At 29.9% G+C, this 19,909-nt stretch overlaps 2 protein-coding genes across 2 annotated transcripts; one reads left to right on the top strand and one right to left on the bottom strand.

Moving 5' to 3' along the window:
• Positions 1 to 4,713: 4,713 nt before the first annotated feature.
• On the top strand, positions 4,714 to 9,730 carry LOC110640336 (11-beta-hydroxysteroid dehydrogenase B). Its single transcript, XM_021791640.2, has 6 exons — positions 4,714 to 4,974; positions 7,562 to 7,754; positions 7,884 to 7,969; positions 8,089 to 8,220; positions 8,796 to 8,960; positions 9,284 to 9,730. Exons 1-6 carry the CDS (start codon positions 4,783 to 4,785, stop codon positions 9,581 to 9,583), a joined length of 1,068 nt encoding a protein of 355 aa, XP_021647332.2. The 5' UTR covers positions 4,714 to 4,782; the 3' UTR covers positions 9,584 to 9,730.
• A 2,174-nt stretch (positions 9,731 to 11,904) lies between these two features.
• LOC110643437 (ethylene-responsive transcription factor ERF020-like) lies at positions 11,905 to 12,949 on the bottom strand. The gene has a single exon (XM_021795845.2). It carries the CDS (start codon positions 12,606 to 12,608, stop codon positions 12,060 to 12,062), a length of 549 nt encoding a protein of 182 aa, XP_021651537.2. The 5' UTR covers positions 12,609 to 12,949; the 3' UTR covers positions 11,905 to 12,059.
• Between the last annotated feature and the right edge of the window lie 6,960 nt (positions 12,950 to 19,909).

The raw sequence follows: 19,909 nt of genomic DNA, 5'->3' as shown, positions 1-19,909 counted from the left end.
GATTAGAATTGCATTTTTTAGGATAAAGTTTAATAAAGGAATAATAAACAAGACTTCTAGAAACATTAGTAGAGGACTGGCACTCGAATCAACGAGGTTAGACTAGGCGTAAGGGGTGCCTAACACCTTCCCCTTACGTACCCACTATCCCGAACCTAGACATTGGGCTATGGTAATGACGGTTGTGGAAACTCTGCAAGGAGTAAGTTGCCATCCATGACCCTCGGAAGAAACACTGAATATGTCCCGGTTATTACCCGGGTGGCGACTCCTGTCTATCTATGCCTTCGTGGCATAAATCCTTAGTACCGTGGTAGTGTTATGGGAAGACGGTACTTACCAGTGGTTTGATTCTATTAGGATTGTATGAAGTGCATGTCTAGGAAATGCTGTCTAAGGAGGTGGTACTTAAGTGAGACCATTGTGACTCCACCATCTTTCCTGGGTATTACCTGGTGCATTTTATATAATTCTAATGGATGATATTGCGCCTCACGCCCCCACCCCTACAATTACACACTTACTTTGACTGGGCTATCCACTGATGACTGCTAGCAGTGGCACCCTCACCCCTTTCTAGGGTAGCTATGCTATAATAAATCACCTTTAAATACTAGTACCTTCCACTAGATAGGCACATTGTTAGCCCCATACTGACAAAAACACATTATTTTTTGGAGTACGTATTCCCATGGCAAACCTCAACACATTTGCAAACTCTATTTCACATTTCTATATACTCTACGAAAATCAAGACACTAACCAAAGCACTCTTATATTACCTGAGGTGTAACGTAAAAGCTAGAAACAAGGAGTTACAAAACAAGACGAAATAAGATCCTATACTCCACATGTGACCTTCTAATAAGACTCCTTTTACACTCCTAATTATAATCTTTCCCATGAATCTAGAGCCTAAGCTCTAATACCATTATTGTCACGATCCGATCCCATGGGCCGGACCAGCACTAAGACCTAGGCCAGCATAAAGCCCTCAAGGCTCGTGGTAAGCCTACTATTCTCTAAATCCATTACCAGGGCTCAAAACTAAAGCTCAATATGCAAATAAAATAAAATAATACATTATATTTTTATACGGGTCAACCCAACTCAATAACCATAAAAAAAAAAAACTAAAGTTAGGAGAGGTCAGCTCAACCCTGATATCATCATTTACAAATTATTTAAATATCATAAAAAATTTTCATTTATTAATACTAAAAACTTAAATTAATACTGTTCCTGACAAAATTCATGTTACTGCTAATAAATGCGGGTTCTAGATTACAATTTTGAAAAAAAAAATCTAATACAAATAAATAACTGCTAAAAACTGCGAGGAAGGAAGCAGTTTATTCTGAAAAAGAACTCCTCTTGTAGCCTAAAAAAATAGGGTGAAGACTCATAGAGTAAGATATTAATTTTTTATATAATTTCTATAACTATCTAATACTAATGCATCCCTAGGGATGAAATGTAGCATAGATCAGCAATTTCAAACAATTTCAACAATACTCGCACAAAGAATAATTTTGAGCATTCACACACCCGTGTGTTACACCAGTATAAATACAATATGGGAGTTGATTCCCTATATAGCCCAAGGCCTGCCAATGGAATCAACTCGAGCTAGACTTTCTCTTAATAATCTAAGTGCGTGAGTCAGTGAAATCAATTCAAAGCCGTACTCACATCGACTTATCACAAAAGGATCAGGCCCCAAGCGAGACTAGCTCAAGCCGATTTGCTCATCCTATCCATATCCACCACTAATACACCACACGCATGCTGACACACGTACATAGCTCCAAATTACCCTAGGCGACACCCACATCAAACCATCAAGTAAGATGCAACACAAAGTGTGCCTATAATAGCTAATATATATATATATATATATATATATATATATATATATATATATATATATATATATATATCTATAAGTAATGCATGAGCATGTTGTGACATATAATAACAATAGTATTGAAATTGTAAATAAAATCTATATCTACTCACTAGTTAACCGGTGACTACTATAGCGGTTGAATGGAGGAAGACAACCAACCTTGACCACCTAAACAATTATATTATATTTTCATCAGTACTAACTCAAAATAGGACTTAAAAGAGACAAAAGACACCATAATTTATGCTAAAAATCCGATAGAATTTTCCATGTACCTAGGACCTACTCAACCTGCAATGTAGTTCAAATAATACTTCTAAATCACAATTCTCATATCCATATCCCATCAACATCATATGGCCCCTCCTAGACCCTCCAAAATAGTAAAAAATCATATAATTACATATAAAATAATTTTTTTAAAAATTTGGGCTGTTACATATTTATATATATTAAAAAATATCAAAATTTAGAAAATTTTAAAATATAAAATAAATATAATTTTTATTCATATTAATTTTATCTTATGCATACTATCTATAAAATAAATTACTAATTTCTTTTCCAAAACACATAATTCTTAAACATATATGTATATTTGAAATAAACTTGAATTTATATTTATATTAAATATATTTCCTTTTATTTTATCTTATATTTCCAATTTAAAATTTAAATAATTACACATTTTAAGATAACATTATTCAATTAAACATTATTTAATACTAATAATTAAATTTATAATTAGAAAAATAATTAAAGTGAAATTTTAAATATATTAGATTTGTCTTTTCTTCTCTCCCATTTTTCTCATCTCTTCACCTTTCGTCTCTTTAATCTCTTATTTGGGTGGCCATCCGTGAGTGTTTTCAACAATGACAACCCTTCCCTTTCTATTGATTTTCTTTTAATAACTCATAAATCTATATATGTTCATAACATATTTTTATCTCCCCAGATCTATCATTATTGATAGATTTTAAGCAAATAAATCCTCATATCTATCATTTTTGTAGGTCTTTAATTTTTGTAGTGTTTTATCTCATTTAACGAATTTATTATGTATTTTTATTGTTAAGATTTTTATTTTTTCTTTTTAGAATAGTATTTTTACGAGGTGCATATTTTTTTTTTAATAAAAAATCTAAATTTGGAAATTATTTGATGAGCTCATAAATAAACTATGGAATCAAAGAATGGAACAACTCGCCTATTAGTGAATTTACATGTTTTGTCAACATTACTAAATTTTCTAAACTTTTTATATTAAATTTTGTATGAGTGGTTAATTTTATTTATATAAAAATATAATATATTAATCTATACTTCTCTTTTACACCATATTTCTAATTAATGAAATATTTTTTTTATTTCGATAAAAAATTAAATTTATTTTTAAATGTAAGTCAGTTAATAAAGAAAAATTAAATATTTGCACGAATTTATAATTTTATTGAAATATTTTAATTTTTAGATAATTATTTAAACCTTTAAATTTTAAAGAAATTTTAATAAAATTGTAAATCAATTGAACCATTCAGAATATCACTCTTTGTTGTATATTTATATATACTTAAAAGATTTTTGGATCATGCCTCACAATATTTTCATGTGCAAAGTTAATTTTTTTTTTAAATTGAAATTGAATTTTGATTAAAATTCTTGTTTAAAGTTGGAGAACTTAAATAATTAGCCCAATTTTAAATTATTTGTATAAATTATAAATTAAAGCAAACATTTTGTTTGTTTAGTTTAAAAGACCTTAAGGCTACATTTGCTAAAGCGTAATATAATGTAATATAATTATAACGGGATCAAAATTATAATATAATGGAATTTCCATTATTATGTTTGTTGTAAAATAAAAATATAAGTAATATGATATAATGATAATTTTATTTTAACATTTAATTTAGTTATAGTGTTAATAATAAGTAGTAATGATTGAAATAATTATTGGTCGAGTGTTGTATTTAAGTGGTGGTGGTAGCAGTAGTGGTGATTAGCTGATAATGGAAAAATGAAAGTAGCAGTGATGGTAGTAGCCAAGTAGCGGTAACGGTAGCAATGACTAAGCGGTGATAGTGACAAGGTGGAGGTAGTCGTGATAATTGAATAGTAGCGGTGATAGTAGAGTTGACCATAAATTAACAAAATCAAAATAAGTAATTATGATTATATCTATTTTTATATGTAATGATTATTATATTATTTTTTAATATAATTATTACATAATATAATTATCATTTTATTACTTTAAATTTTTTTCTCTGTTATCCAACTACATAATTAAATACGTAATATAATTATATAATTACATTATAATTTTAATTATATCATATCAAATATTACCTAAATTCATCAATGAGTATCTCCAATACGATGTGGTTTCAAATTGGAATTCAATTATTGAGCCGATTATAAATAAAATATATTTTTTAAAATATAAAAATAATGTCAAAATTAAAAAAAAAAATAAAACTAATAGAATTAAAATTTCAATTAAATGTTTTAAAAATACGTAAATAGTTGGATCATGCAAGAAATTTAATTGGATGGATATCAATCTCCCTGTATCCTTATCAATACTGAAATTGGAAGAACAAATCTCAGAGAGAAAAGAACAAAATTAAACACAGTTTACTGAAATAGCATGCAAGAAGATCCATCCGTCACCATGGCAGCATTCAATGCAACACGTGTGCTCACAATTCACAAACCTTCTTGCATGTAAATCTTTGTTGTTGATAATCTAGCACTACATGTCAAAAAACAAATCCCCTATAGCTACCTATCTTCCTCCATTCTCATCTGTTTTGGTCTTTTATTTGTTTATTTATAAACCAGCAGCCAACCATATCCTTCTCTTGCAGATGATGATGATGGATTTTATAAACTCAGTGTTGAATTGGGTGGTGCCTCCTGCAAGCTTGGTGACGCTGGCTTGTTCATGGCCTGCTTTGTGCTTTATCACTACTTGTGAATGGCTTTACAATTCTTTCTTTAGTGAGAATATGGAAGATAAAGTTGTTATTATCACTGGTGCTTCTTCTGGCATTGGAGAGGTAATTAACTATACATTTTAATTAATTAGTATTACTTTTAATCCTTTGATTTTGCTTAATTAGCAGTGCCTATTTGTTTTTCCTTCAAAATTTGGGAGTTAAAAATGGAATTCCAATTTGCTAATTAAGATCATAAAATTTTTCTGCAAAAAAAAAAAAAATACATTATACCCAGGAACAAAGGAATTGGACAAGATTTGTGATTAGAATAATTTTGATGAAATAAAATTTGTCTGCTGCTGAAGTTCAGTGATTAACCTTTCAGAATCAGTCTTCAGCAGCAAGGGCTTCAGGCCTTTAAAATTGGCCAGATAATGTGCAAATAGGACTAATTTTTCCTAAGATAAAGGAAGTAGAGTCAACTACAATCATATTCACATTTTGGTATTGTCATTAGTTAGCTCATTCACAGAGGCCTTGGGGCTGCAGATGGACCATAGTGAGGAAATTTTACATTCATTTAGGTTGTTAAGCCACTCATCTTGTGTTTTTTTTTTTTTTTTTTTTTCGAATTGACTTGCAATCACCCACAAACCTTTTGATGATTTGATCCTTTCGTTACTCCTGTTTAGCCTGCATTATAAAACCAAGGTGTTCTGCATAACACTGCATCAGAAAATTCAGAATTTAGAATTCTAGTCTTAATTTTGCAGTAATTCTCCCTTTATAAAGCAATGGAATTTGCCAATTTGTTGAAACCAAACCCTCCCTCTTTCCTTGCACTGGCATAGCTTACATTAGTTCATCCTGAAAATATCCTTCTTCGGATCCTTTTTCCCAACCAAAAGTTTAAAACTACAGCCTCAGAACCAGTGTTGGATCAGCAGTAACACTAGACTTTAAATAAGGAAAATGGAGGGATCTGAGTTAATCACATTTGAGGGACTCTGCTTTGATTTGCGTTTCTACACTTATTCTCAGCTGTATTGGTAATATTGCTAGTACCTTGAACCTCACTCTTTCAGGATGAAAGGTTAGAAAGAAGAAACTTCCATGCATATCATTTATCAAGGATACATATTGAATGAGGTTTTAAATCACAACTTGAAAACTATTCAATCAATTTGTTTCATTGGATATTCTACACTAGCAGAGTTGCTCAGGAATTGAAAATCACTTGGAAAGAATGTGTTCAACAGTATGAACATGGAGGCCAAGATAATGTTTTTGCAAACAATCAATGGAATAGGTTCTGAAACTATTGATAAAAAACTTAAATGCTTAGCAATTTTATCGAGGCTCAACAGCCGAGCATTGCTTCCTTCTTAATTTGGAGGTCACACTTGAAAGTTTTTATGTTCAGTCATTGATTTTTATGCAATTTTAGCATCTAAAGCATGATGCTTACTATTGGTACTCTTTTTATAACAATGTTAATAAACTAGAAATTAGCTATTGAATTTGTATGCATCATGATAAAGCCTGACATTTTCCATCCAACACATTGTTTCACAGGTTTGGTAATGAGATATCCACATTGATGTCAAGGAGCATATGAGTTTTTTTGAATTCACAAGAGAAATTATCAAATCCTTTGATTAAACTTGAAATATTTGTAAAGTGATATTTCTAAACCCACATGCAATCCCTTTGTAACTTGGCAACATTCTGCAACACACCTGATATTTCAAATTCCTATGTGATAAAAGGAATTTGCCCCCCAATTAGCAATCATCAGAAGAATTTAAGAGTTGTGAGATGGGAAATACCATTAATTTGCATATCCAAGATAAACTGTGTTAATTATAATTCAAATTGCATAGCATACATGATGAATATGTTTTCATTTGCTTGATAGGTGCAATGTTTGACTTGAGCTGGTACCGAAAAAAATACCAAAAAATTTAAGTTTTTTTTTTTTAAAAAAAAAGGGCAATATTTTGCATAAACAACAAGGAATTAAAAGGAAACTTTTACTAGTGTCACTACAAGGAATGTTAGATTTAACAACAAAAATTTTTACTGCCAAAAGTATAAATTTTGCCACTATAAGTTTATGATAACAATACATGAATTGTTACATGTTACTGCAATAAAATTATGGCCGTATGTATTTTATAACAAAATTGTGGTTACTGCTAAAAAAATAGTTATTGGCAGCAATAATTATCCTTTTTATATACTATTAGCAGCAATTGTTCATGATGTTGTTATATGTTAGATTTATAGCAGCAAATTTGATGTTGCTGCAAAACTTTTTGCTATCAATTCTAACATTTGTTGTAGTGTGTTATTATGATATAAAATAGAAAGCACCATGTACATCAAACCCAGCTATGACTAGAAAACCTCAACTATTATTAAGCTTGTTTTAACATGTATGCAATTATCCATGAGCTGCATGCATTGATAGGTAATAGCAATCTTTGACTTTTTTGATATATGTATTTTACCCAAAATTTAATAGCAGCATTTAAAAAAAAAATCACATGAGCTTGAAGAGAAAAAGATGATCAGCAAATTTATTAGATAAGTTTCAGTTTTTCTTTTATACTCATGGCTGCATTGCATTGCTGCTAGTGTATCAAATTATAACTCTTGCATCAATTCCCTAGGCATGTTATAGAATTGATCATTTTGGTTACAGCAAATTGCCTATGAATATGCAAAAAGGGGAGCAAATCTTGCATTGATTGCACGGAGAGAAAACCGACTCCGAGGGATTGCTGAGAAATCAAGACATATAGGTGCAAAGCATGTCATGATTATGGCTGCAGATGTCGTCAAGGAAGATGAGTGTAGGAGATTTGTGAATGAGACCGTAAACTTCTTTGGACGTGGTAAGTACATATCACTTGCATCAAGTTTGGTTAATCTATAAAAACAATGGACATTGAACTGATCACATGATCTAAAATCTCATCAATGTATGACTATCTTCATTTCATTTGTCTATTTTCGTTATGTAGTGGATCATTTAGTCAACACGGCAACTCTAGGACATACGTTCTATGTGGAAGAAGTTGTGGACACATCTGTGTTTCCCCATTTGCTGGTAAGGCTTCTTATACACTGCATTAATGTGAAGTAGTATTTTGAAAGAAAATATTGACATAGTATGCACTTGGTTTTATAAGAATTAGTCCTAAAATATTGTGGAATCAAATTTTGCAGGACATAAATTTTTTGGGAAATGTTTATCCAACTTTTGTTGCTCTTCCTTACCTTCATCAGACTAATGGACGAATCATTGTTAATGCTGCAGTTGAGAGCTGGTTACCTCTGCCAAGAATGAGCTTATATGCTGTGAGTATATAGCTTGCGGTATTCTTGTAGAGCATTAACTGAAAACCTCTGTCTAGTTTCTATGTATTTACTTGGTGGCATACAATTAAGTTGTCTGAAAAGGGCTAAAAATATGTATACATTCGGATGCAACTCCAATCGCCCAATCATGATTTTCCCACCTCCAGAAGGAAAATCCTTTTCGGCTGGTTGTGGGCAAGAAGTGATTCCAATCCTCGACGTCATGGTTCATAGCCATGTGCTCTAATCTTCTAGGCTACAGCTCTGCACCGTCTCCACTGGATCTGTAGCGGGGAATACCCCTTTTATGGAAAAGGAAAAATTAAACAGGACTGTAACTCTGATCATGTTGACTATTATGCTTGACAATTCTCTGCTTTAAAAGATAGTCACCATTGAATGGGAGCAAGCCCTTGATGGAGGTTATTACTTATGATAACATGGAAGTTAATGAACTTGGTTTTCTGGTTTCATCTTGCTCTTTGTTCCCTTTATGAATTTCTTTCTGATTAATTTCTTACCTCTTATATTTCCTATAATATATATTTCCTTTTTTTTTCCTTTTATTTTGCTAGGCTGCAAAAGCAGCATTGGTTAACTTTTACGAGACGCTAAGATTTGAATTGAATGCTGAAGTTGGAATAACAATCGCAACACATGGTTGGATTGGAAGTGAAATGAGCAGAGGCAAGTTCAAGGTAGAGGAGGGCGCAGAGATGCAATGGATTGAAGAAAGAGAAGTAAGTCTTTGGTCAGTGGCTTAGATATATATCTCCACCATTATAGACATTAATTGATTGCCCTCAAATGGCACTTGCATTACAATTGAATGATCAATGAAATATCTATCAAAGTCACTCTAGATTAATGCATTTTTGTTCTCATTGGATATCATTTTAGCACCAACTAATAGCAATTCTGTTCTGGAGTTCTCTTTAGAAATCACACTATTCCTGTTATGTAGGAGCAACTTCACTCTTAGTGCGCCAAGGCTCATGTGACAATGCCGATAACAAAACCGTTTTACATGTAACAGTTGTATTAATAAATTTTTTTACTTTAGGTTCAAGCAACCAGTGGCCTGGTAGAAGACTATGCAAAGTTGATTGTAGCCGGAGCCTGCCGAGGAGATCAGTATGTGAAGTTCCCCAGCTGGTACGATATATTCCTACTGTATAGGGTTTTTGCACCAGGTGTTCTCAACTGGACATTCCGGTTGCTGCTGGCGACACACAGTGGAAGAAGAACTTCTGTGGTCGGCACCGGGAGAACTATGCCAGAAGACAGCCCTCCTAGGAAATTTCTTACTGGTTCTAATTCCTTCGCCCAACATGGTCCAATGCATATGCAGAAACTGGAATGAAAAGAAGCCTTTGGTTAAGTGACCATCCTGCCATTTGCTTCCTTGTTAGAGTTATGGTTTATAAACTTGAAAAAACAAATTGTGCTTTTGGGCATCACTTTGAAATTTTTGTGAAATTTGATGAACAAGAGAAGGCTTATTCTGTGATTTTATTTTTTTTTTTCAATGGTAAAATAAAATTAGGCATTCAAATAATGACCTAGTAAATTTTGAAACATATAATTGAATGGTTAACACATGGGTATATCATGCAAATTCCATTTGAAATAACTTTAATAATTGAATTTAGTTAAAAAAAATGGAATAAATATTGAAAGTGATAAAATAAAAATATGAAATAAATATTAAATTGATTATTTATTAAAATTTATTGTTTAAAACAAGTAATATATATATTATCAAATAATAATTATTTTTATATTTAATAATATTTGAAATATGCAAGTATGAAATTCTCACATCGGAAAAAAATGGAATTGAGCGATCATAAATTTATTATCTTAAGATTTTAGGTAGGATGTGGTGTTAAATTCATTAGTGTGTTCTTTAATAAAAACCATTAAGAAATATTCTTTCTCGTGACGTTTTGACACCGTAATACTCAAGTTAAAAAAAAAAAAATTTACGTTCTAAGATAAGTAAGAGATATATAAGTGAGAAAGATCTATAAATTCATTATCTCAAAGTTAGATTAGATGTGGTGTCAAATCCATAAGTATGTTATTTTATAAAACTCATAAAGAATTATTTTTTTATGTACTTTAGACTTTCCAAATCTCTAACAAATAAAATAAAAGATATTTTTATTTGGTAAATAATTATGTATATTTATATAAATAATTTTATATTAATAAAATAATTTTTTTAAATCCTTTCAAATAAAATTCAATTGAATTAAAATCATGTATGAAGCCTTTTCTTCATGCAATTTAGAATAATGAAATAAATTCAACTATTATCCATTAAAAAAAAAAAAAAACTATGTGGTAAGAGAGCTAGGATAGCACAAAGAAATTAGAAAAAAAGGATTGATGTGAAGGTGATGAATTGACCTATTTGACAATCAAGGCTTTATTTATGGCACATGCATGGTTTTGAGAAAGACCATTTCATTTCAAGTTGGCATTTATAATTTTGCAGCTATCTGAAACCCACTCACCGCCGCGGCTTCCCCTACATCCAAACGCCAATCCAATTTTTTTGAAAAATTAGATAGATCAATCCCCAAACACAAGCAGGTGCAGGTGTTTCCCCTTCGCAGGCAATTCATTGATTATGATTGAAACAACTAAATACTAAAAAGGGTAGACCTCATTGATGAATTTTGAAGGTTGAAACCGTCAAAGGCTTCAAATTGGAAACTATATGGTTCTTGTTTATTTGATAATCAATAGGAAGAAAATCATATTAAATAGACTTTTGTATGATAAAAATCAGATAAATCTATATATTTTTAGTGGAGGGGTAACTCAAAATTCGTAAATAAGCTAACGTATTTTCTAATTAAGATCAAATAAGTTATTACTTAATAAATATTATTTTTAATAATAAAATAATATTTTTTATATTTTTAATAATAAAATATTAAAATAATAATTTTAATATTTAAAATTTTTTATTTATTATGTTCTTGAATTTTTTAAAGTGTATTTTAATTAAAAATAACAAATAATTTGTAATATTTAAAAATTAAAAAATTATTATAGACATAAATATTTTATTAAAAATTTATTTAACCTTAATTAGAAAATAAATAAATTTATTTAAACTAAAACTTAATTTATATTTATTTAATCTCAACAAAAAAAGTATAAAAATTTATTTAGTCTTTTTTCTATGGATTGGATAGTAAATTCCCTATCTCATTTACAACTTAGAACTGGTCCAGTCAATTTACCACCTTTTAGTCTCCATTGGATAAGATTCATGTCCTGAGGGGACTGCATGGAAATTTTTTGCTCAAACGTAATTGGCTGCTGGATATTTGCTTTACCATCATCTTTTATTTATATATAATTTTTTTCTTTTATTTGTCTTTAATTGACCATTCCCAAGCCTTTTTCACAAAAATTTCTCTCCTCATGGGTACTTACAACTGAACACACAGACCTATTTACCCAATGAAAACTAATATATATATATAATAAAAATTGTTATTTATATCCAATCGATGAACAAGACTCGTATATTTAATAAATAAATTTTGTATAGACCTTATTATTTGAATTCATATTAAATTAAATTTAAAAAAATACTGAAAAAAATTATAGAAGCACAATTCCAATTACTACAAAAAAAAAAAAATTAATTATAGCCATTTATTTTGGAAGAAAGTAGAAAGAAAGCCCAATAAAAACTGGCATAAAACATAAGTTTTCTTCATCATTTGCTCAAAAAGTGGATATATACACATGTATTTATAGGCTACATAGTATATGGAGAGAGATAATGAGAAAGCCAAGAACATAAGCTTCAACTATAAATAATCTTCAACAGAGATGCTTAAACTCTCTCCACTATCTCTGGTTTGAGTTTCCTCACAACTCCCACAGCAACACACGTCGTCTTCCCAGTTTATCTCTGTCTCCAATGAGCTAAGAATTGCACAACTATCACCACCGCCACTTTCATTTCCCTTAGATTCATTACCAGGTGAACAAGTCCTATTTAGTATCATATGGGCATCAATCGCCATACCAGCATCGGAAGCTGCTTTCTGTATGGACTTGGGTGACATGTCGGCTCTTACACATGCAGGCAACATTAGAGGAAAGTTTAGACGATGATTCATTGAAGACGACTGTTGTCCCTTTAAACAATAAGAAGCTAAATCATAAGCCACCGCTGCTGCTTCCGGCGTAGAGTAGGTACCTAACCAGAGCCGGTCATGGGTACCAGGAACCCTAATTTCCGACACCCATTTCCCCCATTTTCGCTGGCGAACTCCCTTGTATTTGCTCCGATCAGCTTCACCTGTACTGGAACTTTGTTGATGATGTAGGTGAGTTGCACTTGCAGCACTCATGTTTGTGTAAAGGTGTGAAAGATGGAGACTTTGGTGATGATGAAGAGCATAGAGGAAGAGTAATATATATAGGTTGAGAAGAAGAAAGTCAGAGGACTAAATGAAAGTCAAAATTTTCAAAGGTCAAAGTGAGAAACAATTGCTGATTAATTCCAATATCCAAGGAGAGAAGTGGAATTTTCAAAGGAAAGGAGGGAGAGACCGTAAAAACTAATTAATACTCTTCTTCATTTGCAGACTATAATCTCTAGAACACACCCAAGAGCCGGTCTTAAAACGTGTTGGAGAATTTAATAACTTAACAAATAATATCTTTCAATAGTAATTTAATATCATTAATAATAAACTTTCATTTAATGAGATATACGTTGGTTTATAAAAATTAGTGTGCCTTGAAAAAATTCTATAATTTTATTAAAAAGTGCGTCTCTTCTCTAAACTCTGTATATTTATCTTTCAACAAAAAAATAAATGCAATAAGTCAAAGATGAACCAGTGCATATGTGTTGGCTAAAAGTATATTTGAAAATGAGCCCATATTCACATTGACTGTGAATGTGTGTATGTGTTAACTTACAAAGACTAGTGCGTCTTGATAAAATTTCATATAATTTTATATTAAGGAGTGTATTTTTTCCTTAAGTTATGCGTCTCTATCTTTAATATTTGAGGCATTCAAAAAAATTAATAAATATAAAATATTTGTATAAATGCTAAAATTATTCTTAAAATTATAATTTTTCAAATTATAATATTACAACAATTTAATTAGAAAGAGTAAAAATGGCATTAAAAATTTAATATTTATGAAAATTTTTAAAATATAGTTTCGAATTTCATATTAAAAAAATTTAATATCAATTAGAGTTCTTTTTTTTTTTTCCTTAATTAATTAGAGCTTAGAAGACCCACTATAAAAGCATAGGTGGCTGGTGGATAAGACATGATTATAGTCAAGTCAGCGTCTTCATGTGCCAAGAAACTATAGTGACATGATTGGGGACAGATTTGTAAGTAAATTAAATATGATATTTTAACAATATAAATTATGTACAAAAATATTAAGTTTATTTTTTTCATAAAGTTAATTTTTAGAATTTATATTCAAATCAAACGAAATTTAAGATTTATTCACAAAATTATTTGAATTGTTGTAAAAAAAATAATATTATAAAATATTAGTTAAAAATTTTTAGTTTTAAATTTAATATATTTTAATTATAAAATCTTTAAAGCATTAAAATAATTTTTTATGAAAATCAGTTTCAAGTTAATTTTTTTTACCTCTAATTAATTATAATTCCAATCGAAAACCCATGCTCTATAAAATAAATATAATTATATTTTTTAATTCTTATTTTTCCAATTAAATATAAATATAAAATAATTACAAAATTTCCTTATATTTTATTCTCAATTTCCTTTCATTATATCCCATCCTATCAGATATAATTTATAATCGAATAAAATTAAAATTAAACTAAAATCAATTATTTATAATTTTTTATAAAAAATTAAATAAAATTAAAATAAAATTAAAATAAAAATTAAAACTCTAAATATCTTTATTCGATTCTAATCTCTCTGAACTTAAATTGAAATCATTGATTCGAATTTAATTCTAAAGCATAGCTAAAAATTATTAAAAAAATTATAAAAATTCGTCAAATTCATTTATCTTAGCATGTCATAGAGATGAATAAATTGAAATCAAGTGAAATAAAATAAAAAATATATATATCAACAAGAAAAAAATTTAGAAAAATAAATTTATTTCACAAATAAAGTTATTCTACAAGTAAAATAATGAAAAAAAAATATTAATTCGTTTCACAAATAAAGGTATTGAAAATTGAAAATAAAATAAAAGGTTTTCTTCCTATGAGGACTTCATCAGCCGCCACCTTTTACGTTTGAAATTAAACCTTCAAAACTCTTCTTAGCCACAAAATTTTTCTGTGCTTTTAAAAAAAGAAAAAAAATCCTATTCCGTGGTCTTTAAGTCAGGTTTTTATTTTTATTTTTATTTTTATCTTTGAAATTAAGGAGGGAAATTATTTAACACTATGTTAGGACAAATTTTGAGAAAGTGGACGGAAAACAAAAGAAGATTTTTTTTTTTTTTTTTTTTTGTGTTTGGATGAATAAAAAATAAAGGAAAGATAATAAAAATTGGCACTAAAAATAAAAAATAGATATATAATTTCTTAGACATAAATCTATTTTTTTTTCTTTAATTTTTTATTTTCTCTTCAATTTGAGGAAAAAATAATTAGAGGAAAATACCTCTGCCCCCTTATTTTCTCTTCCTAATAGAAAATGTCTTTTTACAATTATTTTTCTTCCTCCCCTTTTCCACCTATCAAACGTGGTGTAAATTAAGAAATGTTCAAACCCATGAGGCATATATTGACCTTATAGTTTTTCTTTGAAAATAATTTTAAATAAATCCCTTGAATAGAAAAATTTTACCTTTTTATCTCAACAAAAACTATCTATATAAATCTCATTTTATTCCAGCTCCTAATAAAGGGAATTTTACTATTTAATCTTTAAATTTTGATTGATATTATAATTTAATTTTTATATTTTAAAAATTAAACGATTTAGTCTCTCTATTATATTTTCGTTAAAATTAGAGGTCATTTTATCTAATATTTTCATTAGTTTAAGTGAAAAAATAAATATAAACTTTATTTCATTAACAAAAATTTACTATTTAGCTCCTGAAGTTTGACCAATATTATGATTTGGTTCCTGTATTTTAGAAATTAAATGATTTAATCATTCACTTATGGTTTCCTTCAATTAAAAATAATTGTTATCAAATAATTTAATTCTTTCTGTTCTATAAAAAGAAATCAAGAAAAAATTTTAAAAAGAACAAAGTTAATAAGAAAAAAATTAATAATTTTAACAATTATCAAATACATTATTAAATCATTTAATTTTTAAAATACAGGGATCAAATTATAATATCAGTCAAAATCAAAAGACCAAATAATAAGTTTTTCTTAATTGAATAAAGGATATGTTTATCTTTTCACTTAATCTAATGACAATATTAGACAGAATGATTCTGATTTTAATTGAAGTATAAGTAAGAGACTAAATCGTTAAATTTAAAAGTACATGAACCAAATTATAATATCGGTCAAAACTCGACATCAAATTATAAATCACCATATGATATAAAAAAAAAAGTTATGTAACATACAACTTGAAAGAAACAAAAGACAATATTCTTTTAAATATAATAATGGTGGTGAGAAAAACTCAAACTCTTATAAAAGTCAAGGAATTATTGGGTATGGTGTTTATATACACCGTCTCTCATATAACATATAGGATCTATCTTCTAAAATAAAAAAAGAAACTATTTTTTATTTCTATAGGAAGTACTATTTTTTAGTGCAACCGATGTATTATATAATCTTTCATAAAAGTTTATAATATTTTCTCTACCAAAGACTTTTAACAAGAATCCCAAACAAAACTAAAGATTAAATGAAAATTAGCGTTCTTTAACTATGAGCAAGGAAATAGTCTACTTCAGTCCTCTTTGTCGATGACCCATTCTGCAAAAATGAAGTGTTAAGATAAGAAACATGCATATCAGCTACCTTAAAATTATATTTTGTTGGGGTTTATGACAATCTCAGCACTGAGAGGTATTGCCAAAAGAAGTTACTCGTTTATATGGGTTTGTTCTAGCTCTGGTTTTGCATTTTTTTTTTTGTTGGGATTCTTCACAGAAACCCATGTCTGCCATAGTTCCTTTCACATGCAGTTGTGGTTGTGTGTGTGTGTGTGTGTGTGTGTGTGTGTGTCTATATATATATATATATATATATATATATATATATATATAAAACATGGGCACAATGAGTTAATTTAAGGACTTGACTTGGTGAACAAAAGTTAGTTTACAAAAAATGTACAAATGAAGGATAATGTCCACTTTGCCCTTATACTATTTAGGCTCGAAACTAATATAATTTTCCCTCCAAAGCCCAACTAATCATAGCGCTCCTTTTATTTGATCAATCACATCCCACCAAAATTTTAACCAATCACATGCCACCAAAATTTCAATCAATCAATACCTCTTACTAATCTCTCAGCCAATAATATCCTATCAAAATTCAACCAATCATATTTAACCCATCCAAAAATTAAACCAATCGCAATTAATTTCATATTTTTCCATCTATTTCATATTTTCATCTCTTAGGGAAAAAAAAATCCTTCGTCCATAGATTAGGTCAGAAAGAAAATGATTGTCACACCCTACCCCTCTGTAAGGCATAACATGATCCCGTAGTATACCTAATGAATTACCAACTCCGTCTACTGATAATCCATTAAATACACTACAAGGGATTTTAAAAACTTTTCTTACTTCTTTTACAGTGGTGAGCACTATTTACAGGTGTGAAAGACTTTGGTGAACTGAAGTGAAACAACTAACTCATTTGATTTATTTGGAATATCTGCAAAAATTTTGGCAATGTGCCATTTGTATTTTGGACAAAACAGTTCTTCAGAAAACCTGTAAAAAACACTTCAATATATTTTCAAATCTCAACTCCAACATTTTTATCAACACAACACATTTCTCAAGTCAAATCCACAGTGATTTTCAAAGACTAAGATACAAAGATATAACACAATTTTTACAAGCCAAATAACTCATAATTATTTTACAACTTTACTGTACAACTTAAATTTACAAATGCTCAAAACCAAGAACAAAATATACATACAGTGAATATACATTCTGATACAAAATGCCACATGTGGTATACTCACTATACCCAAAAATCTCTCATTGGCGATACTAGCGACCTAACTGCTTACCTGTCTGTCTCTCTACTGCGGCGAGAATAAAAGCTATCGCTGAGACAATGTCTCAGTGGTGCACAACATTAACCAAATACAAATTTTAAATCACAATTCATAAATCATATCAATAGTGGATACTTAAAACCATAGTTAAATTCAAGACAATAAATGTCAACAAGAATTTAAACTCCATTTGTTAATATCACAAAAATTTTCAATAAGTCAGATCATGGTTGAATTCAATAGACAGTATATGTCAATAAGAGTTTAAATCAATTTCACAATCTCACAATACATAATAACACAATTCGATCAAATAACTGAAGAATACAGTGTTGCCAATCAATAACACAATTTAGGTCATGACACAAATTTTTCCATATAGGCCGTGTTGTACACCACGACAAGACATGCTCACCCCAATAATCGAAATCAATGAGGGAGGAAGCTAGCTATATAATGAGAACTCATCCATACTCACCTCAGACTGGGAAGTCAAAGAGGAGGAACATAATCATACTCACCCGGACTAATAAGTCAAAGAGGGAGGAATAATCACACTCACCCCATTAATGGAGGAGGAACATATTATCAGTGTCATGCCAATTGTGAGTCAAAACAATTCCAAACATTTTATTCAAATGATCCGTAAGAATCCAATAAATTTCCAAAGTTATAATTTCATTCACAAAATGGCAACACAATTCGTAATTCACTTCAATTTCCACAAAAACCATTTACAGTGCTTTTCAATCAATAAGTATCCATCAAATACCATTCAAACAATTTTTCACAGTTTCAAACCATTCACAATGTTTTTCAATCAATAAGTGTCCACCAAACACATTTCCACAATTTAAAACAATGATATGCAAATAGTCAATATTTATTTCCATTGAAAATAATTCAAAAGAAAGCAGTTGTTGTGCACAAACCTCGATGGTATCCCCACGATCTGGACTCAGTGTTTCCTTCCCTTTTCTGAGTCTTTGGTAATCGAGAAACACAATTTGAAGTTTTTAATTACTAATTTAAACTGTCTCTATCGATGGTGTTTGGTAAATAATGCACTGAACTCAATTATTCACTTAATCACCTAATATACCGACCCTCGTTGCGTTTTAGGTAAATTAGGTTTTAGTGTCGTTAATATGTCACATTTGATAGGGTTTTAGGTTTGGTATGTTTTACCAAAGTCATTTCCTTGCTTAGTGCATTTTAATGCAAATTTCTGGATTCCGGGACACTGGTTTGACCTAACCGGATGATCTAGTTCCCTCGGTTTTCGGGTCTCGGTCGAAACTACAAACTTGTAGATCTAGGTCTTATTGCACGCGATGCAAAATTTCAGGTCAATCCGAGTTAAGTAGACCAAGTTATGGTCATTACACTATTGCTGGTCAAGTGGTACCATTTTAGGTCAATTTTAGGTCAAATTGGTCAATTCTGGTTCGGCCAATTTTTGGACCCGAACTTGTGCAAGTTGTTTGACTTGCTTATGGTCATTTCTGGGCTTTGGTGTCTTCATAAGACTTGTAGGTATGGGTCTTAACTATTCTTGGTTAAAATTTCAGGTCAATTGGACCTGGTTTGAGTGAGTTATGGCCTAAACACTCACTGCTGCCCAATTGGTCATTTTTCAGGTCCTAATTGCACCTAATCCGAATTGGTCAAATTTTTAGGTCACCTTGCAAGCAGAATTTTGGCATGGTTTCTCAATGAAAGTTGGCACATTTTGTGCCTAGTTTCACCCCAAATTGGTCTCATACCAATTGAGGTTACACATTCAAGGTTATAGGCTAAAATATACACTGCCCTCAATATGCATTTCACACCCCAACTTCAAACACATACTCACCTTGCAAGGTTTACTTCCATACCCTACCAAATCAGTTTTGGTACATTACCAAAAGCACTTTCTACTTTACATTAACATTATTTTGGGCAGATTCCAATCAGCCTCAACACACCAATATCATTCACAATTACAATTTCTAAGTACTATTACAAACACACCTAACCATTACAAATTTTACACACACTTTACAAGATCAATCTACATACATATCATCAATCCTTCTAGGTTAATATTCTGCATACATTTCCTTCAATATACACCATCACTCAAGTGTCCACAAGCTGCCACAAACCATTCTTCAACATCCCATTGCCGTACCAATATACAATTTCCCATCCAAGTGCATAAATCACTATATAAACATGAAGTAAATCACTAGGTTACTAAATCACCATGATCAACATTATTTCTCATCAATTATGTGCATATTAAATCATCAAAAACGTGACCCCATGGCTGTCCAAAATGGAAACAATAATAACCCTTCAAACTCAAAATTTTCCTCCACCAAACTAACACCCATAACATAAACATAAACTTTAACAAAGAACTTCTCAAAAATGCAAACTTACCTTTAATTGTAAATTGCTAAACCTTC

The sequence above is a fragment of the Hevea brasiliensis genome, chromosome 12, assembly GCF_030052815.1.
Source record: "Hevea brasiliensis isolate MT/VB/25A 57/8 chromosome 12, ASM3005281v1, whole genome shotgun sequence".
NCBI classification, from domain to species: domain Eukaryota; kingdom Viridiplantae; phylum Streptophyta; class Magnoliopsida; order Malpighiales; family Euphorbiaceae; genus Hevea; species Hevea brasiliensis.
This window is presented reverse-complemented; position numbering and strand designations above follow the sequence as displayed.

Bases quoted from the DNA above. Each gene is read 5' to 3' on its own strand.
- LOC110640336 (XM_021791640.2), top strand. From the start codon at position 4,783: ATGATGATGATGGATTTTATAAACTCAGTGTTGAATTGGGTGGTGCCT. The intron at 4,975-7,561 runs GTAATTAACTAT...TTTTGGTTACAG, and splicing joins CTTCTTCTGGCATTGGAGAG to CAAATTGCCTATGAATATGC. The intron at 8,221-8,795 runs GTGAGTATATAG...TTATTTTGCTAG, and splicing joins CAAGAATGAGCTTATATGCT to GCTGCAAAAGCAGCATTGGT.
- LOC110643437 (XM_021795845.2), bottom strand. From the start codon at position 12,608: ATGAGTGCTGCAAGTGCAACTCACCTACATCATCAACAAAGTTCCAGT.